A 20,670-nucleotide genomic window follows, 5' to 3' on the forward strand; every position below is an offset into this window, starting at 1 on the left:
CATCATTATCATCATCATCATCATCATCATCATCTTAGAACTGCAGAGTTGGAAGGCACCCTCTGGATCGTGGGGTCCAGCCCCTGTTAAGGAGGCACATCATGGAGGAACTGGAGGCCACAACCACTGAGCTATCCAGCAGGGGTTTAACCAGGGCCACCCCGAAATTTCCACGGCCAGTCAGGAATCTGAACCCAGGTCTCCTCAGTCCTCGCCCGTCCCTCCATCTGCCATGCCATGCTCAGTACCGCACACCATCGCACGATGGGGAGCACACGAGGAACAGGGTGTCCCGGCTGAATATGCCAGCCCGGACCTTGTGAACAGCCACATTGCCCTTATCAGAGAGAGAGAGAGAGAGAGGAAGAGGAGGAGGAGGAAGGAAAAGAAAGGACTTGATGCTCTGGGTTGGCTTTGCAAAATCATCCTCTGCAGAAGTCACACCTCCCCCCCCCAAGAGAGCAGCACCCACACCAGAACCACCTGCCTGCCAGGCGCCCGACACCCCGGCAAGACTTGCACATTGAAATCTTTTTGACAGACGTGAGGCCGCCCCCCTCTCCCCCACCCCCACCCCCACCCCCTTGCCTGCCTGCCCGCCCAGGATTCTTGCTCTGAGAAGCTCTCATTCCCTCTGACTTTGACAAAGGGAAGAACCTGATTTAGAAACAAACAGCATGATTCAAGATGCAGGCGGGAAAGGGGAAGGGGGGGGAAGAGAGAGAAAGGGAGGTCCTTGCCAGGAGAGCCGCCTTCTGGTCTCCGTTCCCAGGCTTCTCTTGCGCAGGCCCAGGATCTGACCGGGCACAAGAGATGGCGGGTGGGGTGGGGTGGGGGGGTCGGTCACCTGCCTCTTGCCTGCCTGACCTCCAGCTATCCGATGACCAGCCTCCTCGGGTTTCGCCCAAGACAGCAGCCGCCTGGGACACCCGAGGATGGCTCGCAGGTCCTCCTGGCGCTTGCACCCCCGCGGGCAGGCAAGGCTACGTATTCCTCAGCCTGGAACCGCAGCCGGTGAGAGCAGGCGGATTTTCATCAAACCCCCCACCCCCCACCCCCCGTGACTAAACTCAGCCATCGACCTGAATAAAGACTTTGCCTCCTCTCTGAGGAACGGACTCTGTTCTGTCGCCGCAGATGAATACTTCGGCTGTCCCCGGTTGCCTAGGGACGAGCACTCTGTATAAGCTCAGGAAATCTAGCTTCTTTATTATTTCATGTGTTCCAAAAAGACCTGAGACAAAAATCCGGTGCTCAACTTCAAGAAAGCCCCACGTGGCCCGGATGCCCTTCAACCCACCTCGGGCACAAGGCAACAGAAAAAGCGACCACAACATTCAGGCCCCCCTTGGACGCCAGCCGTGGTCGTGACACACACCCTCTCTTGTCTCTGCCTTGAGCGGAGGCAGGTCTGAATGTGTTGGCCTCATTTTAGCTCAAAAGGAGGACCGAGGGGGTGAAGACGGTGGAAAGGGGAAATGGAAAGCGGGCCCGGCTGGAGGGCGCACCAGGCCTCCAAAGAAGGACAGAACATTTCTCCCCTCGCAAGAGGCCCACCGAGGCAGCCCCCTCCTTCCGCCCGGCCTCTTGCCCTCCGCAGATAATTCAATTCCCACTGATGAGAGGAAGCGCCGTCCACAGACTGTGCAAAACCCTCTCACTGGCGGTGCTAATCACGTTAGCCGGGGCGCTTGGAGTCAGATGCAGCTCCAGCCGAAGATGATGGAGCGAGCAAGCAAGCAAGCAAGCGGCCACCTGTTTGCTGGCCCCACAGGGGCCTTGGTCTGCATCTCAATGGACAGACAGAGAGGAAGCCCATCCAGGGCAAGCCCCCCCCCCCCGAGACCAACGCCTAGCTGATGGGGAAAGCGGTCCTGGATTCAGCCCGGAAAGAAGTTTTGCTCCAAGGCTCAGCTTCCGACCCAAAGCCTCTGGAAAGCGTAGAAATGAAAGCTACAGCCTCACCCTTCACCCACGGCTAAGTATTTATTTAACCGACGACTCCCACCTTGCAGAGTAGCCGCCCTGGCCGAGCAGATTACAGACTCAAACCTTCTGCGGTGAGAACATGTCTAATTATTCAAGCAGTAATAAAGGAGCATAAAACAGTGGCGTAGAAAACGCTGGCAACAAAAATAACAGTAGCAGACAAATATTTACTAAAACACCTCAAAGAGGATCCACACGCAGACGGGAATGAAAAGGCAGAGGACGGCTCCCTGCGAACCAGCCCGGGTAGAATCCTTCCTCTCTCTCTCTCTCTCTCTCCCAGGCAGGCATTTATGAGGGGAGGCGCTCTTTCAGATGGCCTGAATCCCAGTCAGCCCCAACAAGCTAAATTAAGCCCAGAAACAGGCAGATGACTACTGGCTATTGTAAACATGTTTGATAAGCCATTGCTGTTGTTGATAAACACGGATAAAAACCTTTCTTGATTAAAATAAGGTCCCTGCTGGTAGGGTGGCCACTCCCTCTCCTAGAGAGGACCGTGCTACCCCTGAAGACCTGGCAGAGGACAAGTCCCCTTTCTACTGGAAGCACTATCCTCTCTGGTTCATGATGGAAATGCCTCTGCATTATAGGACCAGTTGGTATTTACCCTGGCAGAGTGCTGAGCTTGTGACTACTGAAAAGAAGAAACCCCACTGGAAACTGGTACCGACACACATACAAACACACAGAAAGGAGAAAAAGTAAACCACCAGCCCTTTATGCATTTTCTAGGAAATCCAATCACAGATAAAGCAAGGGGAAAATGACTAAATTGAATTACAGAAGTCCCTGGAGCTAGGTTTCCTGTTCATAGAATTGACACTATTACTGAGTAGTCAGCCTGCCTCTTCCTGGCATAGAGGAGGAAGATACAAAAAGTGGCCTCCAAGGAAGAAAGAAGGCAGCAAACCAAAGATTATCAGTCTACATGTAGATCTAGAAAAGGCAAAAGGCACCTCCAGCTCTATCTGACTATATGTCCACCCCACCTGCTACTTTTGCTGGTGCTCTGGTGTGTGTGTGTGTGTGTGTGTGTGTGTGTGTGTGTGTGTGTGTGTGTGTGTGTGTGTGTGTGTGTGTGTGTGTGTGTGTGTGTGTGTGTGTGTGTGTGTGTGTGTGTGTGTGTGTGTGTGTGTGTGTGTGTGTGTGTGTAAAAGACTGGCTTTCTCACACACCCCGGGTGTGGCTGTCAGGTGTGTCACAATGGGGAAGCTCCTGGTTGTGAGGCTCTCCTTCTCCCTGGGAAGGTTGTGTAACCGCTCTGCAGAGAAGCCCTTCCAACTGCAACGCTTCATTTTTAACCTCACCCCTCACTGCTTTTTAAATCTCCCCCCTCCCGCCTCTACCATTGCTCGGGGGGGGGGCTGTCAAGCAGAAATCACCTGTGCCTCCTTTCCTCAGGTATGGAGTCTGGGATTTGTGTGTGCCTCCAAAGAATTGTTACGTTGCAAGTTCCATGGAGAAAGTCTGAGTGCTTCTCCTGGATTGACCTGGCAGCATGCACGATGCGCCAGATCCACCCAACAGGGCCGAGGCCTCGAGTAGCTCGAGGTTTGCCTCTTGACAGGAAGCACTTCACCAGATCCAAAGGAAAGCTACAGTGTTTTTCCCTTATCTATTCCCCCTCAAAAAAAAAAACTCCCTCTTCCCTTCCACCCACAACACCCCAGGCCAGGAGGACTCACCAGACCCATCCATGTGGACCTCCAAAATGGGCTTGGTTCTCAATGTAATCGTCCCCGTCCCCCCCACTTCCACAAACATACGGCCCTGAAATACTTCTGATCTCTTACTCAGCAATCTGGAAAACTGCACACCGCATGTGTTCAGACTTTATGATTGAACCTTCGGAAGCATCCATTTTCAGATTCTTCTCTCCCCCCTCAACCCCCACTGTTGCAGGCAAGTTACTTCCAGAACAGTTATCTACTTACTCCGCAAGCGACTTAAGAACCCCAGCAAAAGCTCTAAGAACTTCTTGACACATGAACTGATAATGCTCCTCTGGGACTCGGCACATCAGTCTGGATAATCAGCGCCGCTTTCTGCCTTCAGCCCTTTCTTTCTCTCTCCCTCTCTCCCCCCCACCCCCACCTACAAGGAAAGAAAGACAGCAGAGAAGAAAGAACACAGAAGGGCCCCAAAACTCGACTAGATTTCTGTTAAGGAGAATCTACCCGTCCCACGCTGTCCCTAAAAATCACTCACAGCAGAGAGAACATTTTGTTCCTCAAGACAGGCAGGATCACATTATCCTAAATGTTCAGCACTCCTGAATTTACAAATGTGTTTTACAACTTCCAAGCATCTACAGAAATAGACTTCATTCTCTTTGTGCCGTCGAGAACTGATTTGCTCGGGAACAGACCGGACTTCAGATGAGCTGTCAGGCTGGATCGAAGGAGAGCAAGCTGGCCTGCTAGCTCTTCCCCGACAGACACACTTGTGAAGCCCCCCCCCCCCCCCCCAGGAGGGTAGAAAGCAGGGTCGGTCAACCGGTGGCCCTTCGGAGGTTGCCAGACCTCCAGCACCCCTCGTCCTTCATCACTGGCCGGGCCAGCTAAGGGAGGGGGGGAATGCATGTTGCCATCCTACAGCGTTGGGGAGGGGGGGACCTCAGCATATGGGGAATCATCATTTCTCCTTTAGCTGCCCTCAGAAGCCTCCCTTTTCCTACCATAGGATGGTCTGAAACCACCTATGCTAAGTGTGCAGGAGTCACAACACTGGTGAAGTGTTCCCTGCACTCCCCTCTTAAGGAGGGGTTTGCCAGTTTGGGGTGTGTGCGCGCACGCCCAACCCAGAAGCATTTCTGAAAGGCCAGGCAGTTGCGATGATCAGGACTGTTAGCCCCCCAGCCCTACCCCACTGCAGTCCCAAATTGGGATGGAGGGGGCTCCTCTTATACTTCAGGAAAGCCATTCTTGCCACTGCTGATTGGGCGGATATCATTTTTTGTCTGCTTTGACCCTAAAGGTCAAACCAGACATGATTCTCCCACTCTTCTCTTTTACTTGGAAAAGGTGTTTTGGGAGTGAGCAATCTCAGGAGGACAAAGGGGGAAAAACGGTGGGTGGGGTTTTGTGGGATAACGTAGCTGCCAGGGTGAATTTGCCCAGCATTGTTCCGCGATCGCAGCCTCTCAGGTACGTGTTTTGTTCTTTAAAAAGTGCAACAGGGGGATAGGATCTGTTTCTACATCTCACTTCTGAGTTAAGGAGGCTGGCCCGCCCAATGGTCAGATCTGCGGAAAGACGGCCCGAGTCCACTCCATCGCAGCCCCAGTCCAGAGCAGTTGCTGAAAGGGACCCCCAAGGAGAAGTTTGAGAGGGGAATAAATTGACCTTCGCTGCTAAATCTGCCAAGTCTGGTGCATCTTCCGGGGGGAGGGGGGAGAGAAGATCACTCAAGTTTGTTCCCACTGTTACATTATTGAAAGCATGCTGCTCAAATCAAATGTCAAGGATCTCTGCCGTAATACTAAACTGCCCGGAGAGAGAAAAGGAACGAGTTTCTCACAAAAAAAAAAAATGCTCCTTAGAGGAGAAAGAAAGAGAAGGTCTTCTCATGCCCTGCAAGGCTGGAATGAAACTTTTCCTGCCAACAGGGATGGGAAGCTTTGGATTCTGCTGGTGAGGCTTTGCACGCCCGGCCTCACAGGCCAGGAACGAGGCAGAGCCCCCCCCTTCCCAACCTGCCTCTTATGAGCGCACAGGAAAGGCGTGGTGGGCTCCAGAGGTGCAGCCAAGACCAGCTGTTTCCAAACTTTGACTCCTGCCTTGAAAATAGAAGCTCCTAGGGGTTTCTGTTTTCTAATTATAACCAAGAGCCAACAATATATATATATATGCGCGTAACACTACAGCCCCACATGTAATGGTCAGCTCCTTCGCTCATTCTCCGGCAGCCGCCCGTTGCAAGGTCTGAAAATGACAATGGATCCCTTGGAGCAGAAAGGGAAAAACAAGCCAGGTCTTCAAAAGCTAGAACTCCACTTTGTGGCCCCTCCTGCTTCTTTCCTCGTCTCTTCAGGAACAGGGGTTCTGTTTAACGTCAGGCCTCTCCCAAGACATGAATGTCACCCAACAGCCTACAGCCCGGAACTCTCCCATCTTTCCGAGATCGGGAGAGAACGATACTGGGCACAGGGCGGCCCTCCCAACATGCTGGACACCCAGCTTCGGTGCTGTGGTCCTTTTAGAAATTGCTGGAAGAAAAGCGTTTGATTTCCTCCAGAAAGAGGTTACGATACAAAGGAGGGGAGCCAGGCAGCGAGAGGATGAATCAGGTGCTATTTTTAAAACGTCCCTCCAGGAGAACAACAAGGTAGGACAGTCTCTCCAGCTGGCCAAATTTTCACTTTGCCATGAAGGCAAGATACCTGTAGGTTAAAAAAAAAAATCATCTTCCCAGGAAGGCACAAGACCAGTTCAGCCATAGTATTAAATGATGTTTATGTATATTTGGAATTCCTGCTATGGAATTTAGAAACAGTCACGGTTGGGCTGTGGAGAAGCACAACATTCACAAGAAACAGATGCTGAGTGAAGTTCTCTGTGGCCATTTTAAACCTACAAACAAGCCTGGGGCAGGAGTTTCCACTTTGATATTTGTTCACATTTCCGTGTTGGCCTTCATGGTGCAAAGCAGAGCTTCTGGGCTCCAGGGAAGCTGATCTGTGCCGAAAAAGGAGTCTCACCTGAGAAAAGCATCCCTTCTCCACCCCCAAAGTGGGCACCTGAAGAACAGGATCCTCTGTTCTAAAACAAAAAAAAATTTAAAATCCTGTCTATCTACAAAATCTCTCACCTGCAAGAGCCATCATCGCTTGAGATGCTCCCGACTGCGCCACATCCCTCTGTATCCATCCCACGCGGTTCAGGATACAGGACCTCACTTGCAGGGGCACCCGCTTCCTGAAATATAGCCCCCTCCATGTAACAAAGGATGGAACAACTCTGTGGCAGCAAAAACAGACCCTGGAAACACTCGTCCCCACACCAACTTTTATCTGATTGTTTCCAAGGCTGGTCCTTAGCTATCTCCTGTCTTATGAGGGTTTTGTTGAAGTTGCATGGCTTCCTTATGTTGCAGGCTTGTTTGCTTAATGTGTGGTTTAATTGATTTCATTAATAGATTGAATAGCAGCTCCTGAGCAACATCAGAGAGAGGAAGCTATAGCAACTGAAGGAGATTTGCTTTGAAGTGCACATTCCTCTGTTTGAAGGGAAGGTTTTTCTCTGCCATGGTTCCCCAAGCCTTCCCGTGTCCTTACTCGAACCGGGAGACGGAACCAGACGCAGGTGTCATGGGTGAGAGTCTGCCTCTCTCTGTGGTCGCTTTGTGCCATCCAGTCCCATCGGACTCATGCTGATCCTTGCGGGGTTTCCAAGCTCTGTGAGAGGTCTGAGGAGTGGTTTAACCAGGGTCGCCTCCCCGGGGAGCATCCTTGGCTGAGCAGAGATTTGAACCCAGGTCTCTGAGCTCCAGCCTGTGACTCTGCCCATTGTACCAGCCTGCCCTCTGCCTGTCTAGAGCAACTGAAAAGGGAGTGAGGGAGGAAAGCTTCTAGGAGCGGGCGTCTTCCTTCCTGGGGTCGGGGGTGTGTGTGAGTGGGTGGCAGATCCGCCCAATCCAGCCTTCCGTGGTGGGTGGAGTCGCCTGGAACGTGAGCATGGGTGGCCCCCCCAGGAAGCGGTTACCAGGGCTGGGTTGGGGGCACCCCTTCAGGACCCCTTCCATTGGCAACCCTCGCCGAGTGAGCCATAATGCTTGTCTGGCCCGTGTGCCCCCCCCACGTCCTTTCTCCATCATGCCTTTCTCCATCATGCCCACCCCCCCAGCACAGCGCAGTGTGTGCCCCGTGGTTCCAGAGGGGCATGGTTTCTCTGCCTCCACGTAGGCCACACACACCACAACACACAATGCATTCCCTACCAGGGAAGAAGGTGATTATTCTTATTTTGACAGAAATTTCTCACAGCCTTCTAAGAATGCAACATAACCTTTTAACGCAGCTGTGATGATTTTAGCCATAAATAACTGGGAGCTATTTCTGTTGTGAAGTGTGCGTGTGTGTGTGTGTGTGTGTGTGTGTTGATTTTTTAAAAGGCCTTATGTGGGAGCCTGAGAAAAGAATGACAGAAAAACAGCCTGAACCCAACCACAACCCCTTCCTTGTCACACTCCTGCGCAAACCCCTTGTCGCCCTTCTAGCAGCAGCACCATTTGGCAACATCGGGACCTCAAATGTGCAGGGATTCCCCTCCTCCAAGATTTCAGAAGGCAATGCCTTTGAGGCAGCCAGAGAGGTATGTACAGGGAACAGCGCACCACACCCAGGATGCAGGAGGCTGGATTGTGTTCCATCTCCACTCAGCTATGGAAACTCAACGGTTATGGCCAAACAGACCTTGAATGGGCCCCACACCTCAAAAACATCCTGAGGGTTGCCCTAAGTCAGAAGTAACTTGATTGCACATACGCACGTGCAAACTCATGTACATGCACACACCCTGACCCTATCCGTCCAGGGACAAATCTCTGCTTCCTTAAGGACTAGAATCTTAAACTTCAAATTAGCATAATGAAAACTATAAGAAACCAAAGACTCATGCACTGCATGGCTGGACTGAAATTGCCAGGCATTTGCGTCTTCATTTTGTACGACCCAGGATTATTTTTTCCCAAAGAAGATTTGAAAATGCAGAGATCGTGTCACACACCCAGGGACGGGGGAAGCTGGAAGGTCTCCTGAAGAGGACAAGGTTTGTTGGCCCCAATCCGCGTGGCCTTTCTCCTGTCCTCCAGTTCAGGCTGTCCCCGAGAGAGCCAGGAAGGAGTCAGGCCCCCCGTCAGGCCCTCCAGCTTCCGGCTCTGCCTGGAGCTCTCCGTGGTGCTGTCTCTCCTCCTCTCTCTTTGGGAACAAAGATCCCTGGTGAGTCAGGATCTCCTGTGCCCCCCCAGCGGGGGGGGGGGGGGCTTCGGTGCAGGGATGACAAGCCCACAGGGCTGCCATGGGGCTCCCCAGCCAAGACAGAGGACCAAAGTAAGCTTGCCCCCCCCAGATGGGGACCCAGCCTTGATTCTCCCGCCCCACAAAGGAGGGGCAAGGAGAAGGGGGTACGGAAAGAGCAGGGCCCCATTCCACGGGCCCTTCCAGGACCGGGCTGGAATCACAAACTCGGTGACCCCCTTTCAAGGTCAGCCCAGCTGGGGCAAAGCGCCAAGGGGATCCTGCGGTTACTGGCTGGCCCACCCCGGCGTTCCCTTAGCCTGGGACCTGTTCTCCCCACTCAGATGTCTCTTGGGGGGGGGAGCTCGGAGCTGAGGTGGGCCCTGATCCTGGGCCTTTGGGGGCTGCTACTTCCCTAGCCTGGCTTCAAAGGGAGAAAGCGTCCGGGCCCTTTCCCTCCACCCTCGGTCTCTGGCCTTCAGCATTTCAGAGAGGGCTGTCCTGCCAAAAGGGCCACGCGAAGGCTTGTTTGATTTGGTTTTGTGTCGCTTTTTCCTGTGCTATTTTTGGGGTCTGCCTCACTTTCACTTCTGCTTTCATGGAGGCGGCCCCGAACTTCTCCCTGCAGAGGGAAAGGGTGCCAGTCTCTTCCCTGACGGCTCTCGGGCCTTTCTTCACAAGATCCCCGCAGGCCACAGAAGAGGGCCGCAAAGGTGGAAATTCAACCCGTCACCGCTAGGCTGTTGCTTTGCTTTGAAAGCTCAGGATTGGATATAGCCAGCGAGTGTTTTGCCCCAGAGGCAGCTGGAATGGCCAGCAAAGCCCCTCTCTCTGCAAGGCGGCCCGGCAGAGCGGGCTTTACCTGCTGGAGTGCTATGCAGGGAGCAGAGGCACCAAAGCCCTTGCAGTGTTCCCAGCATCAGAGTTTCAAGAAACACCTGACAGCTTCGAGCAACAGTCAAACCCACTTTGTGCCTCGTCGGGAGCTGCTCAACCCCAATAACAACTCAGGCCTGAACTTGTTGGGTGCTCTCTTCCACCCCGCTTGCACCCGGAGTCTAGTCAGATCTGAGAGTGGAACTCTTTTACTGCTAGGATGCAGATTTGCACCACGTGGCAAACAACAACAACAAACACAGGACCCTTATTTCAGAGTGGGCCGAGGGGACCTTGCCATAAACAACTGTTCGGGCGGATTTTCTCCCCCTTCTTCCCTTAGAAACTAGCTGCGTCTTTTCCCCCTCCCCCCCTTAATTTAATTAAGCGCCGTATATTAGCACAGACACAGCTGTCAACCTGCCAAGACCCAAGATGTGGGCTGAGAGATACTCCAACAGGCGCCGAAATATCAGAAGGAAGGACACGACAACAAATGAGCAGCAGCGGAGGAGGAGGAGGCTTCGCTGGCTGGCAGGTGAGGCTGAGAGCGGAACCGCTTCCGCTGGCTTTCACAATCCATGACTTTTCCATGCCAGGAAATTAAATCTGGGGAAGTAGAAATGACAGGACTCTTGGGCGGGGGGGGGGGGGGAACCGAGGCCCTTCCTGGTGGAATCGGCAAAGCCTCCTGGCTTGAGGCCTTGGTGGGAAAGCCACAAGGCAGGACTCAGCGTCGCTGCCGTCAACCTTGGTTCAGAATCCAACGTGGATCGGGGCCACCACTCCATGCAACAGGGACCTCAACCCGACAGCCACCAGGGAGGTAAAGAATCCTCCCTAAATTCTTGGTCCTCATCCATTCACTCCATCTCAGCTGGAAGAGGGACCTCACAGATGAATTTTTGAGCCACGTGAGATTCTCTAAATGAGGTGGAAAGGATATACTTTTCTTGCTCTGATTTCTTCACACTCTCTCTCTGAGCAAAACTAAGGCCTCGTCTCTTCAAAAACCAAAGCACACAGGTTCTGCAAAGCACAGGAGGACTCCCTGGTTCCAGCACTTCTAACCCTTTAAACAACTCCATACAACTAGACAACAACGTTTTGTATAAACGTGCACTGAAACATTGTTTGTATTAAGGCCAGTCTGCAAGGTTTCACTTAATTTGTGGAAGAATTGTTCTTCTCCTCACTTTCCTGGCCCACAAAACACCTCACCCCCCTAAGGGTCACGGAGGGTGCTTTTGTGGTTCCTTGTCCTCATCCAGGAGGACATGACAAGACGTCTATTCCTAGCCGAGACCCGCATCTCAGTTTTCTGCGGCGCAGCTCTCTGGGTCTAAAGCACAGGCCAGCCCACACTGTCTTTATGCCAGTTCCACTGTCCCGGACCTCCTCTTTTAAACTCCCTCTTGGTCGGGAGCTTGCACCGCCAGACAGCCTTAGTTCCCACCCGAGCAAAGGAAATCACATCAAGGAGCATCGGTCTACAGTCCTTTCTTCTAAAAACTTTTAGAGAATTGGCCGACTCTCAGAACTAGGGAAAACAGGCACATTCCATCAACAGAGCCCCAGTCCAGTTCACAGGTCAATCCAGGGCCTTGAAACAGATCCCGGCTTGGTCCAGAGTTTTCTCTGCCCCATCGGGTGAAATCTGTGCCCTCGTTCCAAACTGGTTTCTAAGCCTCCCACAGATTTGCCCCAGAAACCCAAACGGGTGGCAGCTTTCCAGGCTCTCCACTGACATTGCCCACCAACAAGGAGATGGAATAGACCTGAAAATGGGAAATAAACCTGCCAAATTTTGGACGTCAGAGATTTGCATGCCAAGCTCTTCTAGAATTTGGGGTTGTTTTTTTTTTTTAACTTTTAAAAAGTTTGCTTTTGCAAAAAATGGCTTGAATGGTTTGTGCCACAAATGGAGCTGTACATTGCTTTGCTTCAACCTTGCCCTCCCACTTCAAATAGAAAAAGGGTCTGAATCAGGCCAGTTGGGTCACTAGTGGGGGCTTTGGCAGAATTTGGTGCACAGCCTGAACTGACACTTCTATGGTATAAGAGCAGCAGCCTTTATTCAGCTTGCTTTACTAGAGGAACCAGCCGCCAACTTCTCACTGCCCCCCAGCCGTCGCCGCACAGCCCCTGTGCATATCTTCGCCCTTGGAATTCTGAAAGGACCGTCTGAAGCCTGACAATCCAGTTCCCTGGTTTTCGTTTTCGCCCAGTTGTACTGACGCTCCACAACTTCCTAGCTCTTATTGCAACACAGAGCATATAAAATATACATATGTAATATTATAATCTTTTACTGCCAAGAGGAAAGTGATCTTTCGTGAGGAAAAGCCCTCTGAAAAGTAGGCCGCGTCTTCATAAAAATGTATATTAACACCGCCTTCAGGATGGCAAAGAGTGAATCTGCCTAACGCTGCAGCCCACCTTCTCGCTGACGGCAAGCACAGGCCACCAATGAGTTGCCCCGGGGAGCGCTTGCCACTACTTCTGTGCCAGGAAACACTTCCTCGAGATCGAATCGGGAGACTTTAAGCTGTTATTAGGAACTAATTAACCACCTAGCTATTGACAAGGGTGGCCTGGAAAAGCAGAGCAGAGGAGAAACGGCCCCCTCCTCCAGACACAGCCTGTCTTGCTGGAATTTTAACCTACCCCCCCTCCAAAAAAAACATTAGGCATGTGATCTATTTGCAGAAAAAAGATTAAGGGTCATATTCAATTGGTTTATTTGTATCACTAAAAAAAAACTGCATATATCCCAAGCTTATCTCTTTGCCCTGGATTTGTGCTTGTGTAGCTCCCTAGATTGGAGAGGCCCCCAGGCACGGAGTTCCCGTGTGCCTCACGGGAAAGGAGCCGGCCTGCGTGGCTGATGGGATTATGTCTCCTGCAACCCTCCCGTGGAGCCTTGGACAAGCTATCCTCTGTGTGTGTGTCTGTGTGTGTGTGTGTCCGAGAGTACCTCCAGAAGGAGGACCTGAGAAACCACCTCAGAGTAATTCATGCCCAGCGCTTCACCACAAGTTGGAATCAACTTGACAGCACATTGTTTTGAGAGCCAGCGCTGTGCAGCAGGTAAGGCATCAGAGTAGGACTCGGAAGACTTTGGTTCAATTCCCCACCCGGCCACAGAAATTCACAGGAAAGTGGCAATGATAAAACCCCTTGAACATCTTGCATACCTAAAAAACTCCGCTTGTGTACCCAGTGGAGTTTTTGCCAGGAGCAGGAAGCAACTGGGCGACCTGTAGCAGAGCAACAAGAAGGATCCACGTGCCTTCCAGTTGTTCCAAACGTATGTGCCTCCTCCTCCTCAGGCACAATGGGGGGATCGAACTCTGGCTCCGCAGCCAGACGCTCCAACTCACCAAGCTATCCCGCCTGCAATAAACGGCTTCCTGGGGAAGCCAGCTACAAAGACGGACATAAGCACCAGACGTCCCGTTCCACACAGCATCTGCATTTGCGCATTAGTCCAAGGAATGTACGGTATAATGCATAGCTCCCATGGCTTTCAATGTACTTATCTATTAGCCACCTAACATACAGGCACTAGAAATGGCCAAAATGCCTCCTGGATGCTCATTTCTGCGTCCTGTTGTGCAGCTCGACTAGGTGATCTGATACAGGTTGCATGCCTGTCTTAATCTCCACGTATTCCTTGTGCATTAAGTACTAATTTGATAATTGCATTTCCCCCCCTTAAGTCTGCTACACTAGCACCATCTCTTATTAAACATACACCTCATATGGACAGAAAAGGAAAGCCAGGCCAGGTTTTGAGAGGAGTCTGGCTGTCTCCCTGCAGGAACCTAGAAAATAGAACAGATTCCCAAGGGCCAAGACTTGGCAAAGCAGCCAGCGATTCAACTGGTGTACCTTGCCTGATCGCAGTGTACCCAGAATGGCAGATTCTTTGCTAATGGCAGAACTTTCCCAAAGCAGCCACTGGGACTCAAAATCAGAAGAAAACAAGCTGTTTCCCCCACAAGCCCAGTCAAATCTTTCACTGGGTCCATTCTGTTATCCCCCCGCCCATTTTATGCTGCCTAGATACGTACAGGTCAAACCTCAACATGAGCACAGATTTGTAGATGAAGGAACCCTACCGCTTTAATGGTGCCAGCATGAGGACTTAAAAGCCTTGTGAGGTATTTGAGGCCAGACGCGAGAGCGGAGGAAAGCTGAAATGCTAACAGTTAGGCGGGCAAGAAAATAGGATTTGCCTCCGCCCCACCCCAATGGGCCTGCTTTTATGAAAAATAGATATTTTTCTCCCACAGTGAGAGCACTGGAAGAAAAATATCTGCAGTTCCAGGCACCGTACGGAGGAAAGTCAGAAAACAGCTTTAGGACCGTGTCCGAGGCCAGTGGACAATGACTGGTCAAGGTGCTGTGAGGCCACGGATTGCTCACAAAATGTTGATGGGCAGGATGCAAACACCGGCGCCGGCGCGCCTGCAAAGACAACGGCTTCCTGCAAAGGAACTGGAAGTCTGCATGGCTGGGTCGCCACGAAGGCCTCGCACAGGCTTGGTGGGTAGAACAGCAGACAGAGAGCAGGAGACGCCATAAGGAGAGAACCCAGGAGGTTGGGAAGCCGGGCACAAAGGGAACGTCAAGAAGGCGCCACAGGGCAAGCTGGAAGCCGGAGGCCGAGGGAAGAGGTGGGCAGAGAAGACCGAGGGGTGAGTCAAGATGGAGAGCTCCCTTCTGGAGCGGGGACCCCTTCGTCCACCCAGGCTCAGCTCCCCCCCCCGCCCTGTTCCGGGGGAGCGTGGCCCTCCAGGCACACAGCTCGAGTCTAGCAATGAGCAGCAAGTAATAAGGGGTCAAAAGGCCCTTGAAGGAAACCGCATTTCAAACAAAATCCTGACTCCAGAGCCGGCTCACACATTCAACGGAAAAGTGTCACGTGTGCGACAAACTCTCACCCCGCCTGCCCCCGGTGTGTGTGAAGCAACTGACCCAGGCCAGGAGGTGTTCGTGCTCTTTGCTGTACCTCAAACTATGTGCATCTTGGCCATCGTTTGCCAGGAAGGAAAAAGGCATCAGCCAAAACTTGGCACGGAAGCACTCTAGCTTGGAATCCATACTTGACAGAATGTCCAACAATTAATATTTCCAGGCAGCTCACGACCGATGGATTCAGGGGCTGGAGGCGCCGTACGAGGAGGAGCTCAAAACACTGAAAGGAAACCAGTCAAGGCTCACCCAAAGGGTGTCTCACAAACATGGGATCCGACCACAACAGAGCCACTGCCAGCACCTGTGACAGTCGGGACACAACACGTGTGTCCCCCTCAAGTGTGCTGGAAGAATAGCCGCCAGAAGCCAGAGGCCAGAAAGCTTCGCCTGGAGAGCCAGCAAGGCCGACGTTCAGCTTCCAGGAGACTTTAAAATTCACCCTCATTTCCAGCTGCTCAGCCAAGAAAGTCAGGAAAGGGTCAACACACCAGTAAGGTGGAAGATCTAATTCTATCTTGTTTACACACAGCCCCTTTTAACAATTACATTCGTTTTAAATACATACTTAAATTTATAGGGTACTGTAAGGCCAGACCCTGATTATATAGACCTGCCAAGGTAAAACCAAAAGGGTTCTTTATTCCCCCTGAAATACTACTCGTTAAGAAGCCTCAGGCTAATATTCTGCATTGCTCACCAGTCGCACGACTCGGTGTGCAAGGGGAAGACCAAGGGCCTAAGACTTTATGGGCAGCCCTCTTCCAGAGCCATAGATCCTGTTCGAGGTACACTGACAGGCAGGGGTAACAGGATGTGGCCTCTCAGCCTTCGCAGAAAAGTCCCATTGAAGACTTGCCCCTTTTAAGTCCTGTCAGATTAAGTTTCAGAGCAAACCCAGTAAACATCTGGTCGATGCATTAGGACATTCATTCATGACTTGTTAATTAGGATGCAGATTTATGCCCCGCTTGCCTGCTCTCCATCAGCCAAGAGATTCTGCGCCTGTCTCTCGTCTTCCCTGCTTTTTACAAAACAACCCAGCAAGGAAGGCCAGTCTTGGGGGGGAGCAGCATTTCATCGCTCTGTGGGAGGTTTAAGTGGAGGGTCCCAGAGCCCATTCTAGGAAGCCTGAGCATCGTCTTTCCCCGCAGCTTCCCTGGCGGAAGAGAAACCTCTGTGATGATGATGCTAATATTAACTGGGGAAATGTTCATGGGAAAACACAATGTTAAAAAGCCGACCATTTTTGTTAAAACTACATACTAATTTGTTATGGTAAAGCTAGAGAACCTCCCGCTCAGTCCATAGCTTGATGGATTGATGCCTTTTCTCTTAGCTGGACTTCCACAAAGCAAAACCCCAACTCATCCGTTATACCAAACCCAGGCCGATCTGGCCTCAAGAGGGGACTCCTGCTCCCTCCACTGTCTGCCTAGTGGTCATCTCAGCCCACACAGAGGAATACAGAGGGAGGAGATCCCAAACAGTGAGTGTCTGGTATAAGATGGGGTCTCTACCTACCTCCCCCAAAAGGCACCGACGATTCCAACAAACAGGGCAAACTCTCTCTTCCAGAAAGGAAAGGAAAAGAAATTGAAGGGAACCCCCCCCAAAAAAAACCCACATGGAATGCAACAGTAATACATGGAAAAGGAAGAGACCAGATTCGTTTTCCGCACACATGCCAACAGAACAGAACCCAAGAGCAAAGACAGGCGGCAAAGTCCCGTGGCAGCCTGACAACAAACAGGTTTTTTGTCCGCTCATGAAGTTTTGTGGGTAACAGTCCTCTTCCCCCCCCCCAATGTACGGAGCAAAAGGTTTCAAGCCACAGGTGGACACACAAGGGGTCATGGCTATGGGGGTGTGTGGAGGTGGCGGGTAGAGAGGCAGAGGCAAAAGCAGACGCACTGCTATAAACACAGGCCACGGACTTTCGAAGGGCCCCTTCGGTTCATGCAAGCCACTGAGCAATGGGAAGGTCTGCGGGGTAAGCCAAGCCGAAAACACCGAGGCAGCCCGAGGCGGCCGGCAACCAAGAACCTAGGAGTTGATCGAGGCAAAAAAAAAAAAAAATACGGGGCTTGAAAGCTCTCTGGTTCCAGCACGAGCAATGATGATGAATTCATCTGCCCTGCGTGATTTTACAAACACAAGCCCCCCATCCCCAGCTTGGCACATCTTCTGCCGGGACGTCCCGAGCACGACCACGAAACCCTCAAAGCCTCCCGGTCGCACAAACAGGTCCCCCTTTTGCACGAAACCCACCCTCCGGGTTTCTCTTTCAGACACGAGGAGCCCACCCTTCCACAAAAATGAAAGGAACCTCTTGCATTTTCTCATGCATGGGGGCCTGATCCTGTATCAACACAAAGCTTGCACAGCTCCCCCCCCGGTCCCGCCCCCCGGCCTGCCTGCCTGCCTGCAAGGTGATTGACAGTGAGAAAAAGGAAGCCTGTCACTTTGGCTGTCGCATCACCCGCTCGCCCACTTCCCCTTTCGGCCTCACCACCCGGCCACCCCCACATCCTGAGCGGTGCCAGCAGCCAGTCGCTGACGGTTCAGGGGCTCTGGAAGGAGGGGCAGGAGCAGCTGGGGCAAGTCAGGGCCCCTCCATGCAGGAGGAATCCGGGGGGGGGAATGGAGACCCTGGCACCCTGCATCTTGAAGGACCCAGAGGCTCCCACAGCCCCCATGCACACACCCTTGCCCCCCCATGGCATTTGCCACTGCAGGCGTATAACCCATGAGCTAAAACGGCCAAGGCAGCAGAAATGCCCCACAAGCACAACACAGATGTCGCACGGATTCCTCCACCTCCGGAGCGGGCCTGGGCTTTCCTCTTGACCTCAGGGGCCCTTTTCCGAGATCCGCGCTCCCCTCCCAAATCCCAGATGGGCCAAAGGCTCCTTCTCGGTCCTCTCACTGACTCCCGCCTTGGGGGGGGGACCGCCTCTAGGAAGAGGTTCTGGGGCTCAGCCACTGGCCCAGGTTAGCCCAGGATGGGGGGGTGCCACCCCCCAAAGGGATCGGTGCAGAGAGCATCATCACTCACCTTGACACTGGAAGCCTTGCTTGCCAAATCCCCTGCAAAGCAGAAAAAGGGGCACCGTAAGAATCCGGACACAGAGGCAGGCACACACACCCAGGGGGCAGCCTCTGTGGCTCCAGGCATTCCACAGCCCACACCCAGGTTCTAACAGGATCCATCAAGGGGTTCTTTCTCACCTTTGGGGTTGGGGGGAGGAAACCTCTGGGGGTCCACGGGCCAACTTCTTTCCCTCTCCCCACCCAAAGGGTGTCAGGGCCCCAGGGAGTCCAACCTCCTCTCCCCTTTAAGCATTCTTGGCCCATTCCACTCTTTACTCCCACAGGCTGCTGAGAACGGAAAGGGGGAGCCAGGGGCTGGGGGGTGCCCCCTACCCCTGCCTGCAGACAAGGGGAAGCTCTCCTTTGCAATGGCAGCCAAAGGGACGGGAGGAGGTCGGGGGGGGGAGCAGCCTGGGGGCTGCTGGGCAGGGAGACCCTGAACGGGAAGGTCCACTGAGGCCAGAGCCTCTCCTCTGTGGGGCAGGCAGGGGCGACAACCCAACACTGACCCCCACCCCCACCCCATCTTGGCTGCAACCAATGGAAAGCCTTTGCTATGGGTTGGTAGGGGGTCTATTTCTAAGGGCCTCCTGTCCTGTGCCCACAGGTGTCGCTTACAAGGAAAAATGCAGCTGTGGAGGAAATGGGTCACCTTTCCCACCACCACCACCACCTGCGGCAACCTTAAAGGTATAGGGACCTTCCCCGCCCCGCCCCCCCCCCCCACACACACACAGCTTTTACAATGATGGAAGAGTTTTCCACTGGTGAAAATGGGAGGGTTGGAGATTTTTGTTTGTTTGTTTACTGCTGGGAGTGGATGCCGGCTTTTCCCTGCCTAAGCATGGGGTGCTGATGAAGGCAATGGATCTGGGGTGGGGGGTGGGGGAGTAAAGGGGAAGAGGTTCTGCTATGGGAGACGCAGAGAAGATGGGAAGATGCTCCAGAAGGGAGGGCCTCTTGGTAGGCAGCAGAAGGCCCTCCTTGGTGTGTTCAATGGGGGGGGGATGGGACTTTCTGTTGATTTGGGGGGGGGGTTGAGTCTCCATGCCCTGCCTTCTGGCACTAAGCGGGAGGCTCCTTAGCCTGCTCCCCTGGCAGCATCTTTCACATGTGTGCTAGGTTAGGAAGTGGAAGCCCTAAACCCCGCACCCCACCCCACGCAGAAAGAGAGCCCCTGAAATGGCAGGGAGACAGAAGGAGGGAGGGAGGGAGTGGCCCTTCTCCCCACCAGGAACACCTTCCACCCCCCCCCCATATCCCTCTGCCTCCTGGCCCCATCCTGCCCCTCCCACTGCCCCAGATGCAGAATCCCCCCCTTCCTCCATCCTGTCCCCCTTGCCCCCTTCCCTCTCTGCACCCCCTCTTCCTCCTCCCACCTGCCCCCCCAGCATGCTGGGGGGGGGAATGCCTTCTACAGAGCCCAAGAGGAGGGGTGCATTGCGTAATTGACTGCAGGGGGACTGATTCTGCCTGGGGCCAGCCTACCTCTGGGCTTTGAGAAATCCATGGGGTGCGCCCCCTCGCCCCCTCTCCCTCCCGGGGCCTACCTACCGCCGTCGGCAAGTCCAGTTGGGGGCTCAAGGTGCCCCACACCTTTGGAGGAGGAGGAGGGGGGCCCCGGCTCTGCGCTAAACAGCAACACGCGCCAGGTGGGGCAAATGAACTGGGACCGAACCGCGGGGCTTCTTGGGCCCCGGCCCGGGCCCGGCTGGAGGAGCCCCGACGGGTTGGCTGGCTGGTGGCAGCGGTGAAATTTAAAGCAACCCTCCTCGCGGACTCTGCCTGGATTTGCAAGCACTTGGCCTCCCGGTGAGGCCCGGGCCCTCCCTCCTCCCGGGAAGCGCCAGCCGGACCCCCCTGGTTTCCCTGAACATGCGGGGATTTGGGGGGGGGGGGAGAGAGGTGGTTGTCTTCGTCCTCATCCTCATCTAAGGCCCTGGAGCGCAGAATCCCGTTTGCAGGGGTCTTCGGTCCTTCGGGGGGGGGGGCGGTCTGCTCAGCCTGCATCCCTGCCCCTGGCAGAAAGGGCCCTATCCAGAAGAGGGGGAGGGGGAAAGACGGCTCTGCCTCCTGCCTCCAAGGACCCCCTCAAGACCAGGAGGGACAGGTGACAAGGGCCGGAGGGGAAGGGAAGGGGCGGGCTGGGTGCGGGGTCCCCGGAGGGCGGCAGAAGCGCCCCCGGAAGGCAGGGGGCTCCCGAGGGTCCGGAGGGCAGGGTCGCTCGGAAGACAGCGGGCTCGGGAGCCCCCAAGGGGCAGCAGCCCTAGCAGGGGGAGGGAGGCCGAGAGTCCGGGGGCCAGTCAGGGCGGGGGGGGGGGCTCACCAGATGAAGTCGGTGCAGTGGCTGCAGAAGGTGGGCTGCTTGAAGAAGCGGGCGGTGAACTTGTGGTTCTTCACCTCGTGGACGTTCTTCTGCCGGAGGGCCCCTTTGCGGGCGAAGCGCACGGGGCCCTCCTCGCCCTCCGCCTCCGGAGGAGCGCCGGGCGCCGCTGCCACTGCCGCCACCGCCGGGTCGGCCATCCTCCCTCCCGCAGCCCTCCTGCCGCCGCCGCTGCAAGGATGCTGCTAAGCCGCCGCCGCTGCTGCTGGTGCTGGTGTTGCTGCTGCAGCTGCTGCGGCGCGCGACACCTCTGGGCGCAGCTGGGCAGAGGCGAAGCGGAGGCGCCTGGCCCCGCCCCTCGGCCCCGCCCCCTCCTCCTCGCCTCTGCATGCCAGGCCCCGCCTCCTCCTCCCCCCCGGCCCCGCCTCCCTCCCCTCCGCGCTCTGCCCCG

At 54.2% G+C, this 20,670-nt stretch overlaps 1 protein-coding gene across 2 annotated transcripts in view; it reads right to left on the reverse strand.

Annotated features, from left to right (window-relative positions):
• The window catches only part of PRKCB (protein kinase C beta), a 93,134-nt gene extending 72,686 nt beyond the window's left edge, over positions 1-20,448 (reverse strand). For both annotated transcript variants that reach the window (XM_072982977.2, XM_072982976.2), the window contains exons 1-2: positions 20,223-20,448; positions 17,862-17,893 (exon numbers count right to left, since the gene is read on the reverse strand). In XM_072982977.2, the coding sequence (XP_072839078.2) occupies positions 17,862-17,893; positions 20,223-20,419 (229 nt within the window). In that variant the 5' untranslated portion in view covers positions 20,420-20,448. The remainder of the gene's footprint in view (positions 1-17,861; positions 17,894-20,222) is intronic.
• Between the last annotated feature and the right edge of the window lie 222 nt (positions 20,449-20,670).

The sequence above is a fragment of the Pogona vitticeps genome, chromosome 13 (genome assembly GCF_051106095.1).
Source record: "Pogona vitticeps strain Pit_001003342236 chromosome 13, PviZW2.1, whole genome shotgun sequence".
In the NCBI taxonomy this organism is placed as follows: Eukaryota; Metazoa; Chordata; class Lepidosauria; order Squamata; family Agamidae; genus Pogona; species Pogona vitticeps.